Source organism: Eschscholzia californica, unplaced genomic scaffold, assembly GCF_041429995.1.
Source record: "Eschscholzia californica isolate CP2 unplaced genomic scaffold, dmEscCali1.0.p SCAF_2, whole genome shotgun sequence".
NCBI lineage: Eukaryota > Viridiplantae > Streptophyta > Magnoliopsida > Ranunculales > Papaveraceae > Eschscholzia > Eschscholzia californica.
In genome coordinates this window covers 62,143,141-62,165,893 of record NW_028238309.1, presented here as the reverse complement: position 1 = coordinate 62,165,893, position 22,753 = coordinate 62,143,141, and the positions used below count along the sequence as shown (strand labels likewise).

The 22,753-nt window shown below is 36.3% G+C and overlaps 3 protein-coding genes and 1 pseudogene across 5 annotated transcripts; 2 read left to right on the top strand and 2 right to left on the bottom strand.

The window, feature by feature from the left end:
• Positions 1-617: 617 nt before the first annotated feature.
• On the bottom strand, positions 618-4,483 carry LOC147560015 (squamosa promoter-binding-like protein 9). Of its 2 annotated transcripts, none has more exons than XM_086662014.1 (3): positions 3,672-4,483; positions 2,119-2,258; positions 618-1,569 (listed from the first exon to the last, which is right to left on the bottom strand). In XM_086662014.1, exons 1-3 carry the CDS (start codon positions 4,040-4,042, stop codon positions 944-946), a joined length of 1,137 nt encoding a protein of 378 aa, XP_086518140.1. In that variant the 5' UTR covers positions 4,043-4,483; the 3' UTR covers positions 618-943. The 2 variants fall into 2 exon arrangements, with proteins under 2 accessions (XP_086518140.1, XP_086518139.1); XM_086662013.1 differs by having other exon boundaries at positions 618-1,575; positions 3,672-4,394.
• A 5,209-nt stretch (positions 4,484-9,692) lies between these two features.
• Positions 9,693-11,553, bottom strand: LOC147560014 (pentatricopeptide repeat-containing protein At5g59600 pseudogene; annotated as a pseudogene). Its single transcript, XR_015234717.1, has one exon. The product of XR_015234717.1 is annotated as a pentatricopeptide repeat-containing protein At5g59600 pseudogene (transcript).
• Positions 11,554-12,728: 1,175 nt separating this feature from the next.
• On the top strand, positions 12,729-13,337 carry LOC147560013 (uncharacterized). The gene has a single exon (XM_086659236.1). The coding sequence runs from the start codon at positions 12,729-12,731 to the stop codon at positions 13,335-13,337; it is 609 nt and encodes a 202-aa protein (XP_086515362.1).
• A 3,773-nt stretch (positions 13,338-17,110) lies between these two features.
• LOC147560012 (G-type lectin S-receptor-like serine/threonine-protein kinase LECRK4) lies at positions 17,111-19,718 on the top strand. Its single transcript, XM_086662011.1, has 2 exons — positions 17,111-18,728; positions 19,613-19,718. The coding sequence occupies exon 1, from the start codon at positions 17,170-17,172 to the stop codon at positions 18,496-18,498; it is 1,329 nt and encodes a 442-aa protein (XP_086518137.1). The 5' UTR covers positions 17,111-17,169; the 3' UTR covers positions 18,499-18,728; positions 19,613-19,718.
• Positions 19,719-22,753: the final 3,035 nt, after the last annotated feature.

The following is a 22,753-nucleotide window of genomic DNA, read 5'->3' as shown; positions in this document are numbered from 1 at the left end:
AAATTAGCATTCGGCATACCCGCATTTAACATGAGTAGATGGTTCAGATGAGTGACAAGCTAAAATTTAAGTCGTATATACATCGATTAAACCAAAGAAACTATGTTTGTATAATATGGCCTACTTACATCCATTCTCACCACTTCGTTCCTATACCTGCATTCGTGTGCGCAATTATGAACCCTAGCATTTGTGTTCGCAGCTATGAGCCTGTAGGGCTCATTATGTATATATTTGCACTCGTGCGCAGTTATGAGCCTCTAGGGCTCATTATGTACTCTTATACTTGCATTTGTGTGCCAAGTTATGAGCTTCAAGGACTCATTCCTTAGTAATGAGCATATCCCAAACTTCCATCATATCATATATGACGCCAAGGTAAGTTTTGTAGTCTATTCCATAGCCTTTCCATTAGCAGCCACAAAAACTCAAGAAATACAAAACCTAAAGTTAGGCCTCTGCTGTAATAATCTTCGTTATATACAGGTTAGACTTCTCTTAAAGACTATGAATGACCAAAGTTTGTTTGTGATCTTTGTGAGATTTCATCGGGATTTAAAATGAGCCAAAAACCTAATTCCTGCCAACATGGGTTTGTACATGTGTAGACCATGTCATTTTTGTACATATATTCACTAATAACCAATCACAATAATCTCGTCAAAGTACATGGCAATTGAAGGAATTTGAAAGCAAAAGAAAAACAAAACACAAGCAAGTTCAGTCATTCAAGTCAAGTTCCGCCATTCAAGGCAAGTTCTCAAATAGGTCTATCAGAAATTTTTGAGATTCAAGTCAGTCTACCTTCTGAAGAAGATCAAGATAGCAAATACAAATAACAAGCAAGATTTGATAATCAGGTTGGTCGTGGAGCATATGATTCCTAAGCAGACATAGAAAGCGAAAGAGAAGTCCATGGAAGTCTCTCCGAAACATATGTTCTTTAAAGAGACCAGTCAATCTGATGAGTAGAAGAAGAGTCATAAGCCCTTGAAGGTGGGAGTTCCATGTATTGTCTGTTCGTCTGTTGATGAGCTAACTCAAGCTCGCCAGAAAACTGATGACAGTTGCTTGAAGAAACTTCTCCTAATCCGAAATTGTGGCACAAGTTGTTCCCGGTTTCATCATTCTTGAAATTCCACGTGTTACCCGTGAAACCATTCATCACAGCACCATGAAGTGTTGTAGATTGAGCCATTGGAGAACCTTCATTGCTCACTAAGTTATTCACCGAAAGAGTAGTCGAAGAATGGTTTCTGGGATCCCATGACTGATTTGACAGAAGAGAGAGAGCACAACTGGAGTCGGCGACTCCAGCAAAACATTCACCTGGTGGTATTCTTAAACTGGAATGAACAGTCCCACCTGGTGAAGGTGCTTGAAGATATTGGTGAAACCCATGAGAATAGATGCTAGCTGGATGATTCGCCTGCCATTCCTGACCGAGAAACTTTCCAGTTGGAGTTGGTCCATTGTCAGGTGCCCTAATGGTCGGCCATGCATCAGTTCCAGGCATTCTAGGGTATGCTGAGAAGTCCATCAAGAAACCAGCAACTCTGCTACTATCTTCTGTTCCTAATTGAAAAAATTAAATTAAATAAAACCACCAACTCTGTTTCTTTTTCCTAAATTCAAATCTAATTCATCTGAATGGTTTGAATCATCCGAGTCAAGTTTATTTTAGAGTGCTTTTCTTTGTCTGGGTGCATCTGACTCCCTTTAAATGGCCGAATCCAACTGATATTGGGTCCATTTGAGTTAAACATAAAATAGGTCTGAAACAAGAATCTCTTCACTGATATAACCTAACATGACGATTAGTGTACCCCGGACCAAAATAAGTCAGACTCATAGGGTCCGATTCAGACAAGTGACATTCAGATGAGTTAACTTCAAATTAAAAAACGGATACCGCCTAAGCAACATTTCACAGTTAATTTTGGAAACATGTAAAGCAAATGATGCAATCGGACAGAGCTTGGTCAGTCAGGCCTGAAAACAAAACCAAATTAGGTTCTGAGTTCGGTTGAGAAGCCCAAATCCTCTTCAGATGCGAGAGTGAACACTTCAGGCGTGGTTTTACGACGGCACGCCTGATTTCTAAGATTAATAACTTACCCTGGGGAGATGAAGAAAGTCGTGCATAGCGTGGAGATAATAAGGATCCAGGTTGTGGCTTTCTCCTACGCGCATTATGACCAGCCAGACGTCTGCGACAACTTCGTTTTCCTTGGTCAAACTCAGGGAGCTGATGAAATCTGTAGGCCATTACAATAATATTAGGAATAGAATTCAAATCCCTGATCCTATTTATCAACTTACGACATCCCAAAAGCATCACAATAAGCTACAGGATGATTTATGCAAAAAAAAAAAAGCTACAGGATGAGAGGGAAGAAGCATCTCTCCTACCCTAATACCTAGCTTTTTAGTTATTTAAAAACTTCAACATCAATTATTAAGTCTAGATATATATCTTGATCAAGTTCAATTGATACTTCTCCACAGTGTTTACACTGCTTCCGACACCTCATATCGGTGTTTCGTACTGATACTCATATGTTGGCCAGACCATGCATCAATAGCCAAGAAATGTTATATTGTCATATGAAATCAACAGTTGAAGTAGAAAGCAGAGATCATATTTGGGTAACTAATGCTCTACAACTTCAACAAAGGGAAACTCATCGACATCCCAAAGTCGATAACAACTCAACAAGTACAAAGCAAAATTAGAGAATTTTATGCATGAAAGAACAAAACAAAATTCCAAGATCAATCGGCAAACGCAATTCTTAAAACTAGATTACGTGAAACAGAAGAAATATAGTTCCACACTCAAACATCAACTCCTAAATAATTAGATAGGATTCTAAAAACTATTGACTGAGCCTACTTACTCCTTTCATATACCAGAACAGAGTTTGTCGCTCCTACATCTTTTCACATCTTCGTTCAAAAGTCCAACGAGGACTTGAACACAGACAGTTTTATCACCTATTGACATGTGCGGAATGCTTCTCGCTTTGTGATGTTTTCTTGGATGTTGGCTCGTTGCTTCGACTCACACTAGAATGCATCACTAAAGTCGAACTACTTTAACCCATGATTACCACTTGCATTATAAGTCTAATACTATACCGAAAAAACACTTCCATCTTGTCAAATGTTCTATAGTGACTAGTGAGCCCAAAGCAACTCCCACTTACCTGCTAACCAGTACTATATTCTCTTCAATGGAAGACCTAAATATAATAATCTATCATAAAAACTAAAACCCACCCAACTCTGCCTTTATCTTCAACTATGCAGATTTACTAGTTTATTAATAAGAGTTTGATATTGTTCTCATTGTCATATCCAACTACAAACCCATAACCAACCAAAAACTGAGTTAAAGAAATATTTCAAACAACAAAAAACAGGTGCATTTGAGAAATTCATATTAGGGTTTAATACCACAAAAAGAAGACCAGACACCAAACAAAAAACAACAACAAATAATATCAAAACCAAAACCAAATCATAATAGAACTACCTTTCTGCACAGAACTAAAATCACAGCAACAAATAAATGAAACCCAAAACTGAAAACCTAAAAACAAAAATCATAACCATTAAAAGAGGGTAGAGAGAGAAAGGGGGGAAATGAAGGGATTAAAAAAACTGACCTACTACACTGTTGGCAAAACCTCTGCTCTAATCCTGCAACAATGACCTTAGGAAACTTAGAATGAACTGGACAAACTTTATGCCTTGAATAATAAGCCTTAGTACCACTCAGATCCACTTCACAACCCTCAACTTGACATCTAGGAGGTTGCCCTGGTTGAGTAACTCTCCTTACTTTTCTAACAATAGCCGGCGCCGGTGAAGACACCGGAAACCCTTCACTAGTAGAAATTGAAGACGACCCACCGCCTGATTTAGTCGAAACTCCAATACCCACATCCTCAAAGTAGATTTTCTTACCAAATTTTAAACCATCAAGTGATGAATCAGCGAAGAAACCAGAACCAGACCCCTTTGTTGAAATATCCATGGGTATTGGGTTCTCTTTGTCTTAGTTTTCCTTCATGGCTACTTTCTGGGGGGCATGAAAGGAGAGTTTTTAAGTAGTAGACAGAGAGGTGGGGTTTTGGTTTTTTCTTCTGTTGAAAAGACTGATAGGAGTGAGAAAGATGAAAAGGGTGAATTGAAAAACCTGATGGGTAGTTGAGAGAGAGAGAGAAGAGGTTGGATTAAAGGATCTCCTCCTCCTCCTCAGTCCTCCACTCCTCCCTGGTCATGTTGGTGGAGCTTGTAATAGTGGTACAGTATAAAGCCGACACCAACCACTTGGGTAATGCCAGCTCTTTCTCATATAGTACATTCTATCTCTTTCAATCTGTATCAAAAAAAATTATAGACACTATAGGGTAGAGACTAGAGAGAGAAACAAGGATTCGATTACAAAATAACTTTGGCATCTTCTGTTGTTGCTTTCAAATCCTCACTTTTTTGTGGTGCTATATTCATGTTTTAATTTACTTGAATGATTATTATGAGCTTCAGTAACCAAAAGATTTACTACAACATTACAATTATAGCCACCATCAACTTTATGTCCAATTACTTTCAACCAAAAAAAAAAACTTTATGTCCACTCTACCATGATATGACTTTTGGTTCCTTTGTTATTTTGAATTGCCCCCTCCACATTTATGTCTTCATGATTCGAATCGATCGGCATGGATTTAACCTACCGAAGAAGCTTAGTTCGTTGAGCAAGAACGTCGATGAGAGGAAGTGTTGCTTGTAAAGTGGCACTGGGCCTCCTTTGAACACTACGTTCTGCTAGAAGAACAAGAGTTCTCAAACTGAGCTATATATCGGACTTCTTAAGATCTAAACCATTACGAGATATAGTTCACTAAGTGTTTATCATGAGGCCATCAGGTCGATACTCCTCCATTTAAAATTTTATTCTCCAGAAATATGGTCGTGACGAATTTTCCGACTATATTTGCTGAACACCCTCAAAACTTCTCTTTTACTAATCTAATGTAGAGGCATCGACGTATATGTTTATGGAATAAATAAATATAGCCAAATACAAAGGAGAAAAGATACAATTATCAAAATTGAAATTACCAATATAAAATTAGTGTGAAATGTATATCATAGATGTATAACGGCGTTCTGCTCAAGAGCTCTTGACTGCGTCAGGGTTTCACCGATTTTTGGAGCCAAATTCAATGGCTTAGTCATTTTTTTTGTCTTTCCTAATTTCGTAACATTCTGCATTTGAGTTTATGAGAAGTTCTTTTAGTTAGAAGTTGTTTAAGATTACAAATTAAGGGACACCATCAGACACTAACCTCGAAAGAGGGGGTTATATAGGTAATAACTCTTTTTCCTCTTCAAATTTTTAAACTTTTGAGAGACATTTTTACTACATTACGAGTGAAAAATGGCTCACATATTATATTACGGGTTATTTCCCAATGGACCGCCTACCAGTTTTTCGTGTGACCCCTTACTTTTGTACAAATAACCAGATGATCCAATTTTTTTTTTTAGTTATTCATGCATAATGCATTCACTGAAAAGTCAATCAAAAACTTTCTAATACTGGAATTTTGTCTTTTTATTCCTTTATCCCTATTTCGTCCTTTATGTTTCTTGTTTTCAGTTTTCACCCTTTGTCTTTCTTTATATTCATCTTTATCATGTGTATCATTCATCTTCTCCTTTGAACACCTTTAAAATAATTACAAAATAATTTTCTCCTCGTAATAGATTTTTAAACAAAAGACCAAATCTTTCTTTCAGCTCTTTTAATGAGAAAGTGCCACATTTGATGAAAATAGATTTAGATAAAATTAAGAAATCATTATATTTTTAGGAGCCAAGGAAATTATTTCAAGAACATCATTTCATTTTCTCCGTCCAGAAAATCTTTGAGATTTGTGAAAAAATATTTCAAGAACCAGAACCAGAACTAGAATTGAGGATTTAAAATCAAATGAAATGGTCAAAGTTATTACGCGTCTAATGACTATAAAGTATTCATATTATCAGATTTCTTGCCTGAAATTAAAAGTGATGATATTTTCATTTAGTAGTAAAGATTCTGATTCTGATCCATCATTGAAATGTTTTCTGAAGAACAAAACTAGTTGGTTTTCTTCTCCACGAAAACCATTGGCCTTCTTTGTGGAGGACCAAATGTGGTCCTTTTCTTCATGAAAGAAGACTTGGATATGGTCCATTGATTGTCCATGAGTCTTTATGTTATTTAAGAGGACCTAAAAGACCTAGATCTAGTGCATTGATTATGAGGTAATACTTTAGGGTTAATCAAGAAGTAACCCTTATATTAGAGCATAGAGGCCCAGGTACATTGCAATGCACCTCCAAAATTCTTTGTCACAACATCGTGGAGGAGTCATAATATATATGTTTCTCCACTAGAGAAACCATGGTTGAAAATTTATCGTTTCTAAAAAAGAAAATACTCAAGATCGTCTGGTAGGAAGTGCGGATCATACCCGGCTACTAAGCTCTTCACTACAAGGGACCGCTTTTGTTTCCCTTTAGATCTTTCTTTGGTTTCGGTCTCATAATGGTTTAACTGAAAGAGACGAGGTTCAACATGAATGCAGTGGCTCAGCCACACTACCATCATTACTATTCTTTTCCGCAAGAACCCAAATAAGATAGGGTTATTTTCTGACTGACCCCTAAAGTATGACCTGTGAAGTTTGTGGCCATCCAACTCAAAACCAATTGGCAATTAGTGGAGAGGACATATACTTTATATTCTTGGTTGCTGGTTACTCATTCTCCCATGTGGGACTATTCTCACACGCCCCCTCACGTGTGGCGTTCTTTGAGTCTAACACGTGTGTTTTTTTCTTTATGGGTGACGTGTGGCTTTTAAGCCTATCACGTGTGGGCCTAGTTCTGATACCATGTTAAGTTTGTGGTCATCCAACTCAAAACCAATTGGCTATGAGTGGAGAGGACCTATACTTTATATTCCTGGTTGCTGGTTACCCATTCTCCCAGACTATTCTCACATGACAACGTTCTATGTGATTCTCTTAATTGCCATCTATCCACCCCAGTTCTGTCATTTTGTATGTTAGTCAGCGCGTTAGCTCATCATTCCGTTTGATTTTAACTCCTTCCGAAGGCAATTGATGACGAAATGTTACGAAATTTCGCCTTTTTTCATCCAATGACTGTCTTGAATAGAAGTCAATATTTTCAAATCAGTTCTCTCTTCTCTATCCTCTCTGCTGCTTCAACTCCCTTTCTCTCCTATCTGGAATTTCTGCCATGAGCAAACAAGTTGATAAAGTTATAGATGTCAAACTCAATTATGGTGGTCAATAGTTGTGAAATACAGATTTTCTCACTTTGCTAGGGACAAATTTGTTATTTTTTTATGTCGACATCACTTCAAAAGATTTTACTTACATGAAGTTAATCGAAATTGCATGTGAGGCGTTCAAGTTGAAAGATAAAGAAGTTTTGGTAGATATCGCTACTATCATATCAAGTGTATCAGACCAACTCCCGTCGAAAATTTTGATTAATTTAGTTTGTCTTTTGCAATACTCGTTAGGCTATTTATATTTTCAAAAAAGAAATCAGATTAACCCCTACTTAAGACAAAGTGGCTTGAACTAGAAAATCTAGTTAAATGTAGCAACCTAGACAAAAATCTAATAGATTTTGAGTAAAAATTGAGAATTTGGAATCTTGGATGTAAATTAAATTCTAAGATATCTTACCCAATATAAATAGAGGAAGGATCATTTAGGAACAGTTTAATAGATTTAAAAAGAAAGTTATTAACTTTTGCCTTCTATCCATATAGAATATTATTCAAGTGAATAACTCATTTCGAATAGGAACAAACAGAACGAAAATACCACCTATGATTGGCTCGCCGATGTTAATTTATATTACTTGCTCTTTCCCTCTCACATAGTCCATATATCTTTATAAAACCCTTCAAAGATACGAACGACAATTAGGATATCGAATAGTTGAAGAAAAATGACTTGTAGAAGTTTCGTCGGATCCCTTTTCAACATTCTTAACTTCTTCATAATGCTTACTGGTCTTTCCATGGCGGGTTGCGGATTATATCGTCTGCTTATATGGAACCAACACACTAAGGATCTCTCATTGGCTTGGTATATATTCAATTTTTCTATTGACTGTGTTTTTTCGTATATAGATTGTTGATATTTCAGATACTTTCATTTAGGATATTTCCTTGTGATGTTTACAAGATCAAATGAAGCTAAGTTTTGTTTCGCTTTCTTGTTTCATTGTAGAAATGCAAATTTATTCCTATATCGTGTTACTTTTTTCGTACTCAAACCACTATATGATTTCTTAACTCTTAAGTTTAAGGTTTGAAGATATTGGACTACAAAATTTTCGATTGGACTTGATTCTTTTTGTATTTTATCGTGCAATTTGTTGCAGGTTTCCTTTCCTTTTAATCGCAGTTGGTGCAACCGTGTTTATCATTTCTTGTTTGGGAAGTATAGGAGTCGGAACCAAGAACAAATGTTGTCTATCTTCCGTATCCTTTAGATTCGCTTACATTGATTCAACCGTGTTTATGAAAATCGTTGAAAGTGCCTTGAATATGGGTTGATGTGTATCTCGGTTGGCGACCCGAAAAACCACTTGAAGAAAATTTTGGCCCGCCCTGTTTACTTATGTTTGTCCTAATCTTATAAGGGGTTATCCGAAAGTCGGTTTATGGAGAGAGTTAAGAGGTGACTAAGTGTTAGGGTTTTAGTCAACTACAAATACTAAAACCCTTGAGAAATCTCTGTAATCTGGTTCTTCTTTCTTAGTGAAAATCATCGTGTCATTGTTCGCTGGGGATATATCTCACTAACCGGATTTGTGTGATTGTTTACTTATTGCTTTTCTTGGTTTGCTTGTTTCTTAGTCATAACAAAAACTATACCATTCCTTGACTAAGCTCAAATAGTATTCTGTATTCATGGTCACATTAATTCTGTTAGAAGGTGGCTTGGGAACTTTGATATTACTTGATCACAATTGGAAACAGGTGAGTAAAGACTATCAATTATTTCATCAGATTTTTCATCATTAGTGTTAGTATTCTTCAATCCAATAACTCTATGACAGAGGATACCGACCGAGAAAACTGGCAATTTGAACTCAATTTCTTCTTTCGTGGAGTCGAAATGGAATATCATGAAATGGGTTGCTCTTGGAGGTTCTATTTCGGAGGTGAAAAATCTTAAACACAACAATCTCAACCTTTTTCTTCATTGTGTTACTGTTAGTAGAAATTTCTTACTTACCCGAAAAAATTGTTTGGTAATTTTGCAGGTCTTGGCTTTAATATTAGCTATTTTGTTGAACATCATGATTAAATCGTATCGCGTGAAACAAGCGATACAGTATGCCTAGTTGATTTTGAGAAAATTTCATCCTTACCGTTACAATTTAAGGGGAGATAATGATAGAGATTGTACAACACATTTTCTTCAATATATTTTTGCTAATGTTTCTCTTCTCTTCTTTGACGGTGTGAAACATTGAATATGAATGCTCGAAATTTTAATAAAAGGAAGGGCATTGCAAATATGTTTTTCTTATGTATGATATTTTTATTTTTGGATCAATCGTTGTAACAGAGCGAATTTTATGGAGCTAACACAAATTTGTATAAGTGCACATAAGATGTATATACAAAGTCGCGTACAGGTATCCTCATTGGCGTTTTTACACGGCAAAAGAATAGATTAGACATCATCTTCGAGTTCGCTTTGTTGTTAAAGAAACGGATTTTGCAAGTTTGAGAGATCTAATTTACTAGTACTTGATTGTCGACCGAACTAATTGCAACCTTCTTGTAAACCCTTTTGTCCTTCATAAGCTTCCTAATACTCTCAACCGATTCCCACTTTCCATCTGCTGCATAAATATTCGATAATGTCACAAATCCTCCTGGTTTCTTCAACTCCATCCCAAGAACTCTCTCTTCCATATCCTTGGCCAAATCACTTCTTCCATGTATTCTACATCCATTAAGAAAAGCCCCAACAATAGATTCATTAATATCGTTACCTATCTCCTTCATAAGTTCATAAGCTTCTGTAATTCTCCCTGAACGGCATAGTAGATCGATAACACAAGAGTAATGCTCTTTGGCTAGCTCAACTTTGCCATTTTCTTTCATAGCCATGAAAATCTCCAAACCCTTCTCGACGAAACCACCATGACTACAAGCTGAAAGAACAGAGGTAAAAGTGACTTGGTTTGCCTCCACATTTTCTTTCTGCATTCTCTCAAACAATTTGATCGATTCTTCAACCAACCCATGTTTCCCGTAACACCCAATCATGGCGTTCCATGCTGCTACATTCCGAACCGATGCCTTATCAAACACATTTAAGGCATAGTTCACGTACCCACATTTAGAGTACATATCAATAAGAGCTGTGATCGAAAAGATATTCATTCCGAGTTCTTTTCGGTAAATAAACCCATGAAGTTCTTTCCCTCTATCTAATGAACCTATCAACCCACATGAAGGAAGAACTCCAGCAATGGTTACTGAATTTGGTTGAAGCCCCGAATCCACCATTTCCTTGAACAACATCAAAGCTTTATGACTTTGTTGGTTTTGAGTAAAACCCGAAATCATCGAATTCCAAGTAACTAAATCAGGTTTTAATCCTCCATTCTTCATTTTACAAAAAAGTTCATAAGCTCTTTTATGATCTCCATTTTGAGCATAACCTGTTATAACTGCATTCCAAGTAAACTCATTTGGTTCTAGACCTTGAACCCTCATTTGCTCGAAAAGTTGTAACGATTTTTCGACTTGTCCTCTATGAGAATACCCACAAATCATACATGTCCAAGTAGCAACATCTCTCTCAGACATTTCATCAAACACATTATGAGCAAATCCCAACTCCCCACATTTACTATACATATCAATCAATGCATTCATAACTGAAACATCAGATTCAAACCCAGATTTATAAATCAGGCAATGAAGTTCCATACCCTTTTTTATATCCATTAAACCCACACAAGCTTTTAAAACACAAGAAAATGTGACTCTGTTTGGAAAAACACCAGCTTTTTGCATATCAGGGAAGTATTTTATAGCAGTTTCACAGTCTCCTTGAAAAGCTAAAGCTGAAATCATCCAATTCCATGAAAAAACAGTTGGTTTTTGCATTGATTTGAAGATTATCTTTGCTGATATTACATCCCCACAACCGGCATAAACTCCGACGAGCTTTGAACTGAAAAAATCTGTTTCAGTTTGAACTCCGGTAGCTATTAATTTGGCATGAATTTGCTTGCCTGGTTTTAACACCTTGGATTTCATGCAGTTCTGTAAGAGAGCTCCTAAACGATCCCCACACATTACTGGTGGAGGAAAAGAACTATACTTAATTTGATTACTACCAATAATACAAGATTTAAAGAGTCATTACAAATTTTATACGAAAATGTGTGTCTGCTAGGCTAATATCCGGATCCAGATATGTGGTCGTAGAAAATTTAGAGAAAGTAAATATTCTCTCTTGATTCTGCTCGGCTACATATTTCGGTCGGGATGGGTCAGACAAAGCATCACACTTGATTGTATATGGAGCTAGACGGAGAAAATCATATGGCTCCAAAACACAACTAGAATGGGTTTAGGGTCCGAAGAAAAAAAAATAAATGGATTGCATGTCGACAGTTTGTGAGAAACATTACACAAAGCATGAAGAGGAATATGTGTCGATAGAAGAAGAAAAGAGGATCGGGGATTAGAAGAATAAGAAACTTTAACAATGCATTGCTATGTAAGTAGAGTAGGCGATTCAGAGAAGAAAGATATCATTTTTACTATTAGGCGAAGGAAAGTGGCAGAATTTCATGAGTGCAGTGTGGTAGGTTACGTCTATAATTGTCCTTTCTCTAGTTGTTACCAAACTGTTTTATACTAAAATAGTTTATTTCTGTTTCATGCAGCAGAACTTTTCACCATTGACGTACAATAACTGTTGCCCACAGTATTTTTTTTTTACTTCCTACGGTGTAAGTTGTAACATCGTCCAAAATAACATTTTTGTAGTGATTTCAGAATAATAAAAAAAATGTTAGAGAATAAGAAATTACGGGTAGACTCTATGCAGTAATACAATGTGGCTTCCTAAAGTCAGATAATTAGATATGATTATTGAAAGCTCAAATCATGAGAAACCACTGTTGTTCGTTAGTATACAAACCAAATAACCCATAACTATTCATTCTATAATGATAGAGATAGACTTAGGGGGGGGGGGGGGTAGTGGTTGGGGACATCCGTGTTATTGGTTGGGGACATTTGAAATGTCCCCAAATGTCCGTGTTATTGGTTGGGGACATTTCAAATGTCCCCAAATGTCCGTGTTATTGGTTGGGGACATTTCAAATGTCTCCAAATGTCCCCAAATGTCCGTGTTATTGGTTGGAGACATTTCAAATGTCCCCAAATGTCTGTGTTATTCGTTCGGGACACGAAATTAGGGACATTTCAAGACAAATTGTTTTTGGGGACATTTGGAGACATTTTAGTGTAAATTGAGAGAGGTGATCAGAAACGAAATAATCGAGTTTTCAGAAGCGAGAACAGACCAACAACAGTAGTATTGAGAGAGGTGATCAGAAATGTGCAAATGAAGGCCATGGCCTGGAAACGCAAATCAGTCGCAACGAGTGATGCTACACAAATATTAGATCGGTTTAACCTAGTAATTTCATTGGCTCAAAAGAAATTACTAGCATGTAAATGGCAGGGACAAGGAGCCAATGAAGTTATTATTAACACCGATGGAGCTTATGATTCCTCCTTTGCTGGGTTTGGAGCTATCATCAGAGATGCCCAAGGCGATGTAATAGTTGCTGCTGCTGCTTATACGACAAACAGGGTATCGGTGCTAACTCATGAACTTCAAGGAGTCCGATTAGGTCTCCAGCTAGCACATAAATTTGGCAGGAAACGAGTCCAGTTGGCAACTGACTCGGCACTGACTGTTTCTATCCTGACCAATAGCGTGAAATCACCTCCATGGCAGACTGCACGGTTAGTTAAAGAGATTCGGACTTTATGGGGACAGTTTGAAGAATGCTCAATCAAACATGTGTTTAGAGAGATTAATCAGCCTGCGGACTTCCTATCTAAGATGCGACCAACTGGAGGGTATTTGGAAATGTTACAAACTGAACTACCGGAGGAATTTAAGAAGATCGTGAACGATGATAAAAGGGGTGTAATTAGAGTTAGACAGTCATAGTTCGATTTCTGTTCTATTTTGTTTAGAGCATTTGTTATTTTTTGATTCAGTTTTTTGTTCAGGGTAGGGTCCCTTCAACCCGCTGACAATTCAAATAAAAAAAATTTTAGTGTAAATTTGGAGAGCTTTTGGAGAGAAAATGTCTCTCAAAATATGGAAGACACTTGGGGACATTTGAGTAAGGAAGATAATAAAAATAATTATTATTACCAAATCATATTATAATAATATTATCTTATTATTATATTATTATTATTATTATTATTATTATTATTATTATTATTATTATTATTATTATGTATTTGAGTAAAGAAGGTAATAAAAATAATTATTATTATCAAATCATATTATTATATTATTATAATATTATCTTATTATTATATTACTATATTATTGTATTATTATTACATTATATTATACTATATTATACTATATTATATTATATTATATTATATTATATTATATTATATTATATTATATTATATTACATTATATTATATTATATTATATTACATTACATTACATTACATTACATTACATTATATTACATTATATTATATTATATTATATTATATTATATTATATTATATTATATTATATTATTATTATATTAATATTTAACTATATTAAATAATAAATATTTACCAATTGTCCATCAATATCCACAGATATCTACAGATGTCTACGAAAGTCGAAAAGTATATATTTGGAAATATTAATTAATTTTTTTATTTCATATGGTAAGACAGTAATAATATTAAAAATAATAAATATCAACTAAATATCTATCAATGTCCACAGATATTCACGGATGTCTACGAAAGTCGAAAAATATATTTTCAAAGTAGTAGGGCAAATTTATTTCGTATGATTAGACAATAATGATTACATTAAAATAATAAATGTCTACCAACTGCCATCAATGTCCTCAGATATCCACAGATGTCCACAAAAGTCGAAAAATATATTATTGAAACATGAGTACAAATATATTATTTCATATGGTTTGACAATAATAATAATATTAAAATAATAAATGTCTACCAATTATCCTTCAATGATGAGATAATAATAATAATAATAATAATAATAATAATAAATAATAATAATAATAATAATAATAATAATAATAATAATAATAATATCCACTACACATTTTGTCCATGGATTCAATATGTTGAAATGTCCCCAGGACATTTTGTCCATGAACCAAATGTCTTGAAATGTCTCTGAGACATTTTGTCTATGAATCAAATGTCCTAAAATGTCCATAAAGACATTTTGTCTACGGACAAATGTCCCGAAATGTCTTGAAATGTCTCTGGAACATTTTGTCTCTGTGTGTCCTCCAATGTCCTGAACCACTACCCCCCCTTACAATTCTTTTTATAAAACACGAGTAAACAATTCAACTCTCTGTTTTGTAAAAACAAGATATGTTTATGAATTTCTATAACAAAAAGAATATATATAAATTTAATAACAAATCAAGAAAATGTTGAAAGAATGAAACTTGAGTAATGAGATAGTATGACCGAGACAAGAGACCTATTTCCTTAAGACATTAATCGCCATGTTTTATGTACTAACAGTGTAGGTGAAGTGTGTCCCGAAATACAACGTTTTTACCTTTCTGATCGGAGATACTTCTGATCGGAAGTCGTTCGACGTTGAGTAAGTTGTATAAACGCTTGAATATTTTCTCTCTGAAAAATCTGATAATTTCGAAGTGATTTTTCTGTCAGTTTTTTGTGTGTTTTATGGACTGGGAGTAACCACACTTTTGAACTCGTGACTATTGAGGAAACAATCACAATAACTACTGGAGGAAATATTCACAATGATAGTTGGTCCGTGAGACCATCCTAGGTCGTTGGATGATGACCCGTGTGATCAATAGGGAAAAGATCCCAATGACCAGACTTGACGTAATCTTGTCCTTCAAATGATAGTCCATCTACAAAAAAAAAAAGGCTCTAACGTTCCTAACGACGATGCGTACGTGTAAAATGAAGGATATATTGCCTCGGTCTGAAGGAATAGTATCCTTCCGAAGGAATGTCCTTCGACCAAGATGGAAATGCGTACGATTTGGCGAATAGGATCACGATGACCGTACTCGGAAGATCATCCAGTCTGTTTCTTAGGAGTCATAATGCTTAGCTAGAAGCCGCTTACGACTGTCAGATTACTTCGGGTATCCGCGGCTAACATAGACCGGATCCTACAACGGGTTACACATAAGAATGGTAACTTGGACGGAGAGAATAGACTTGCGGGAACTGACCTATAGATGGATATGATCCAGTCTGATAATGCTTAAAAGGATAGAAAAGAATTGGGTTAAGAAGGAAAACCCGGAGAGGTGCAAAACCCACTTTTGGGCCAACTAGGTCAAACCCACTAAAGGGTTGACCATAGCCGGCCATAAGAGGGTATTGGGCCGGGCAGACTAAACCCATTAAGGGGCTAGTCTGGCCGGCCATACACTGGGGAAACCCTAATAGGAATTTGTCCTAAAAGGGATTCCTAGTCTGAAATAGTTTCTGACAAGTTTATCTTTTCTGTGGGACTTAAGGAATCCTAGTTTGAGTGAAACTCTAATAAGGGATTGCCTATATAACGACCAGTTAGAGAATAGAAAAAGCATGGAATTTTCTCAAGAGAAAATCATCTCTCTCAGACATCTCAGAGAGAGAGAGAGAGAGAGAAAGATTTTAGAGAAAAGGTTCCCATTCTAGCTATCAAGTCTAGAAGAAAGAGTTCTTCATCTCAACGTTCAAGAAGGTCCTAACTGACTGAAAGAAGGGAGTTCAAGTTATACATTCGGTGTTTCAAGTAGAGGAGCTACACTTGAAGGTCTTATCTTCCGAATACTGGTCGGGATTTAGTTCGTGCAAAAGCGAATAAGGTATTCTTCTTTCCTTCTAGTTCATCTTTAGTTCATGCATAGGATCCTGGATAATCTAGTGTTAAACATATGATGTTTGAGATTCCGCTACCAACACTAGTTAGATGATTAGGGTAGTCTTAGAGACATGTAATTGCCAACATAAAGTGCGTCTCTAAAGAGCCCACGCGCGTGTGTGGTTTGCATGGTGCAGAGCAATCAAATCATTTATTACATAATCAAGAAATTTGGCCGAAGACTCAATTTAAAACTTTTTTTAAGTTAAAAAGACAAGTTATATTTTTTCGGTTAAAAACCCAATTTATAATTTTTCTTGGTTAAAACCCCAAATATTTGTATTTTGTTTGGTTAGAAATCCAATATTTTATACAAAGATGTTGCAAGGTGTAGCAAAACTATTGCAAAGTGTTTTGCAAAGTTGTTGCAAGGTATTGCAAAGTTGTCGCAAGGTGTTGTAAAGCTGTCGCAAATTAGAAAAGTGTCCAGAGAGCTGAAGACTAAAAAAAATTGACTGATCATTTTTCACCAAAACAAAAAAATTGTAGGGAGTTTTGACTAAATTACATAATACCCCTAAGTAGGACATAGTAAGTTATTATAACCTTTACATTATTTTAATATTAGATGTGGGACTATGACTGGCTAAAGTTTTTAACTACCTCAAATCTCCCTCACTGTATAACTCAATATTTGAAGGTTAATATCTCATTTATATGGCCTAAATTAGTTTTATGCTCCTGACCTTGAAATTCTAATCCTCAGCGACACGTATATGTTTTTTGAGTCGTTTTAATGAATGGAGTCCACTCAATTATGTATAAACCAACCGTGAAAAACACTCTACTTGACAGACCTAATCTTTATAACCTTTAAATCAAACACACAATTTTTATTTACAAGGTAATAGATAGGAAGCTAGATATGTCATCTTCTCAAACTCATCTTGTTCTTCCTCTCCTATCTCTCATACTCCTCCTTCAGCCTATCTTCTCCGCCGGACAAAACTACCGGAATGTGAGTCTGGGTCGGTCTCTGACGGCAGGGGATGGTAACAACAATTCATGGACTTCCCCGTCCGGAGATTTTGCCTTCGGTTTTAGTCCGCTAGATAACGACACATTTTTGTTGTCAATCTGGTACGATAAAATTCCTGAAAAAACTATAGTTTGGTATGCGGATTCTAATATAGAAATTCCAACTAAATCCGTAATTTTGTTAACTATAGACGGTAAGTTTGTACTTAATGATCCTCAAGGCAAAGAGATATGGGCGGCTGGAGCTGATGGAGTGAGCTATGGTGCTATGCTAGATAATGGAAATTTTGTTCTTGTTGATTCGAGCAGTTCTTCTCAATACCTATGGCAGAGCTTCAACAATCCGACCAATACCATCTTACCTACACAAGTAATGGGACCGAATTCCGTGCTTTATTCTCGTCGGACCACAAACACATTCTCTAAGGGGAGGTTTAGATTTCGTCTTCAAAGTGATGGAAATCTTGTACTTTATAGTGTTGCCTTTCCAAGTTTAACTGAGAGTCCGTACGATTCTTATTACGAGAGCAAAACGAATAACGAAAACAGCGCGAATGCTGTAGTATTCAACAAGACGGGTGACATTTATGTTGAGAATAGGAATGGAGAAAGAGTGGATCTTAAGTTGAAGAAAATAGATGCGGGTACAAGTGACGACGTATATTACAGGGCAACACTTGATTTTGATGGAGTATTTACATTATACTCACACCCAAGGAGTTCCGGTAGTGATAAGCAAGGCTGGTTCATAGCCGGGTCAATTCCAGATAACATTTGTGTTGCAATTGGTGGTGCATTGGGTAGTGGTGCTTGTGGGTACAATAGCTATTGTTTGCTCACATCAGGTCGAAGACCGAGTTGTGAATGCCCACCGAAGTTCATATTTGTAGATCCGAATAACAAATATGGTGGTTGTAGACCAAATTTCGTACAAGGATGTCAGTTAGATGAATGGAAAGTGAAGGAGGATTTATTCGAATTAGAAACCTTAGATAACATAGACTGGCCGACTTCTGACTTCGAAAAATTGGAGTTTTATGGTGAAGAAGAATGCAGAAATTCGTGCATGAATGATTGCCTATGTGATGTTGCCATTATTAGAGCAGGAAACTGTTGGAAGAAGAAGCTACCGCTCTCAAACGGAAGATATAGCTTCAATATGTATGGAAAAGCTCTCATTAAAGTAAGAAAGGGCAAATTCTCGAATCCCAGTTGATTGTAAATGGAGCTAGACGGCAGAAAGGGTCTACATAATATGACTCCAAAACAAAACCTAGAATGGGTTTAGCCGTTTAGGGTCCGAAGAAAAATAAATAAATAGACTGCATGTCCACAGTTTGTGAGAAACATTACACAAAGCATAAAGAGTAATATGTGTCGGTCGAAGAAGAAAACAGGATCGGGGATCAGAAGAATAAGAAACGTTAAGAATGCATTGCTATGTAAGTGGAGTCAGGGGCGGACCCACGTTGGGTCCTATGGGGTCACGTGCCCCCACGGCCCCAAGCGGAAAGTGGTTGTAATCCCAAAATTTCGAACTTATTTCCTTAAAATAAAGGTAATTGCACAAAATTAGCAGCAAAGATGACTTGGCCCGGTGGTAGTATCTTTAGTTGCACGCGTAAGAGGTCATGGCTTCGAGCCCCTCTGTCCTCTTTTCCTACGTTTTTCCTTTTAAGTAATTTGTTTTAGCTGACTTTAAATACACCGCGTTAAAGTATTCATGGCGCCCATCTAAAGGCAATGCCTTTAGAAGGTAGAAATTGAGCGCTAATAACACTTCGTGCTAAAATTACCTATTTGTTTTTGCCTCTATCATTTTGACACCTCAATTTTTCTTTGTAATTCCTACTTTCTGATTAAATTTTCCTTCGTTCTTATTCTTTGCAAATTCAAGTTTGCTCATCTATTCTCTAGTTGAATTATCTGTATTTTCATAGTTCCAATTAGTCCCCTTCAACCTTCATTTTTGTGTTTATTTTCTTGCAATATTCTTTTTGAATTCACTCTTATTTCTCTCTTCCTTCTTCCTTAATCTTTACACAATTATTCAAATCTTGCGGCTTAATTAATTCGTATATATTCGTTTCTATATAACTTAACATTAATTATTCAAATCTCGCGGCTTAATTAATTAAGAGTGTTGTTATTACATACATGGACTTTTAGTATGAACAAAACGTATTATTTTTTAATAATTTACTTATTATTATTTTCGCTAAAAGTTTTTAGTGATGTTCGATAATGTGTCATTGTTGATGATTTTTTTTTATTGTTTGATATAATCAAATGTGCCCCCACATAGAAAATTTTCTGGGTCCGCCACTGAGTGGAGTAGGCACTTCAGAGAAGAAAGATATCCTTTTTTCTGTTAGGCGAAGGAAATTGGCAGACTTTTGTGAGTGCACTATGGTTTATTACGTCTATGATTGTCCTCGGGAGATTTTATAGGGCCCCCTCATTTTTGTTAAAAGGCCTCCCCTCAGTGATAATTTAACAAGTAAAATGGTTCATGGGGAGGCCTTTTAACAAAATTGGGAGGCCTTATAAAACTTCCCATTGTCCTTTCTCTATTTGTTACCTTACTTTCAGGTACCAAAATAGTTTATTTCTATTTCGTGCAAGCGAATTTTTTTATCTTCGATAATTAACTATTGCCCGCAATATCTTTATTTATTTATTTATTTTTGGCGGGGTAACGTCAGCCAGAATAACCTTTATTTTTGTAGTGATTCCAAAATAATAAGAAAAGTGTTAGAGAATAAGAAATTATGTGTAGACTCTATGGAGAGATACAATGTGACTTCCCAAAATTAGAGTAGAAGTAGATATGAATGAAGCTCAAATCATGAGAAGCTGCCCCTGTTGGTTAGTATACAAACCAAATAATCGATAATTAGTCATTCTATAATTATAGAGATAGACTTACATTTCTTTTTATAAAAAAGAGGTAAACAATATAATATGTTTATGAATTTCTTTTAACAAAAACAATAAATATAAATTTTAAAACAAATCAAAAAAATGGTGAAATAATGAAAATAAATAATGAGATACTATAACCGAGACAAGAGATGTTTTTCCTTAAGACATTAATCGCGTTGTTTTATGTCAACAGTGTAGGCGAAGTAAGTGTCTCCCAAGATACGACAGTTTTACCTTTTTGATCGGAGATACTTCTGATCAGAAATCATTCGAACGTTGAGTAAGTAGTATAAACGCTTGAATGTTTTCTTTCTGAAAAATCTGATAATTTCGAAGTAATTCTTTTGTCTATTTTTTGTGTTTTTATAGACTGGGAGAAGCCAGTCTTGAACTCGTGACTCTTGGGGACGGTCACAATAGTTATTGGAGGAAACAACCACAATGACTGTTGGTCCACTAGACCATCCTAGGTCGTTAGATGATAATCCATGTGATCAATAGGGAAAAAATCCCGACGGCAAGACTTGAGGTAATCTCGTTCATCGGATGATAGTCCCTCTACAGAAAAGAAAGGCCCCTAACGACGATGAATACGTGCAAAGTGCGCCTCTAAAGAGCCCACGCGCGTGCGCGGTTTTTGTGGTGCAAACCATGTAAAACACTCTATACTTTACATGGAATTTCTCCTTTCCTAAGACTACTCAAATAGTGATCAAGGATCAAACCAAATATCTCTCAACAAAAAAACCAAATTAGCTCTATAAAGCGAGAGGATAACACTTGAACCGGTGATGCTTCTGAAATCGCGAATATTTTCTCCTCCCATCTCATTGATATTTCTAAGTCCGAGGGTACTAACATCCAAGATGATCTTTTAAACCTCTTTCACCCTCAAATAAATGATGCCCAGAATACTTCCCTCACTGTGAACCCATCCGAGGAGGAGATTAAAAATGTTGTTTTCTCCCTGAAACCAGAGGCGGCCCAGGGACTAGATGGTTATCCCCTTTCTTCTACCAATCAAATTGGGACACAGTTTAAAAAAACATTTTCTACATAGTCTCCAACTTTTTCCAGACAACCCAGCTCCTCTCTTTCTCTCTCTCCAATCATACCCACATTTGTCTGATACCCAAATCCAAATCTACTCAAACCCCAGTAGACTTCAGAACCATCAGCCTTCTTAACACCACCTACAAGATTATCACCAAATCCTTGCTAATCGGCTGAAAAAGTATTTGCCTGACCTCATCTCCCCTTTTCAAGCCACCTATGTATCTGGCAGATAGATTACAAACAATATCATTATTAGTCAAGAGCTGATCCACTCCTTCAAAAGGCTTCATGGACCTAAAAGCTACTTTGCTCTCAAACTCGACATATCCAAAGCCTTCGATCAAGTAGAATGGGATTTCTTGGAGAACATCATGGCAAAGATGGGCTTCTCTAATCACTGGATTAAGCTCATTCACTCTTATCTGACGACCTCCTCGATGACTATTTTTATCAATGATCGCCCGAGACCTACGTTTGAGGTTAACAGAGGTATTCGTGAAGGTGCCCCTTATCACCTTTCCTGTTCACTATATATTGCTATAGAAGGACTTAGTCGCCTTCTAGAGAACAATGTTGACCCAAACCAATTCATCGACTTCCCTGTTCCTAACTCCAGCTTAAATATCAAGCATCGTCTATTTGCAGACGACTGCATTATCTCCGGTTAGAACACGCTAGAAAATATTTATAATCTCAATCAGATCCTCAAGAGATTTAGCGAGGCTTCTGGCCAAATGATCAACTATGTGAAATCCACCATTTTCTTCTCCAAAAATTCGCACCCTAAATTCAAAAGAATGATCATTCGTAACCTCAAAGTTAGGCAATCCTCTACACTCAACAAATACCTAGGCACAAGCCTCTTCATTGGTGCTAACAAGAAGCAAGTTTTCTCTTCGATTCTCAATCAAATCCAGAATAAATTGTCCAAGTGGCAAACTAATCTTTTCTCTCAAGCTGGTCGCTCAGTTGTTATCTCCATAATTGTAGCGGCTGTTTCCTGATATCAAATGCAGTGTTTTGCCCTCCCAAAAGGCATAAGTAATCGCATTGAGACCAGTCAACGGTTTTTCTGGTGAGAAAAAACCAAAACCATCCACATCATCAACTGGTCCTCTATCTGTCTCCCATGCAAAATGGGAGGTCTTGGCTTCCGTCTTCCTTCTCTGGACAACCAAGCCTTTCTCAGCAAATTGGCCTGACTCAAAGACCCTCAAGCACTTTGGGCCAAGCTTCTCAAAGCTAAATATTTCCCCCATACCTGTAAACCTTCTTCCCCTAAAACCAATAAATCCTGGCTTTGGAAATCTATCCAAAAACAGTTCAATCGGGTCAATAGTATTATCTTCTGGGACGTCAACCAAGGAACCAATATTAAAATTTGGCATGATTACTGGATTCCAGATCATCCCCTCCTATTCCTAACCTTATGAACATTAACCTAACGTGGGTGGCCCAACTTATTAATAACAACCAGTGGAATATGAATT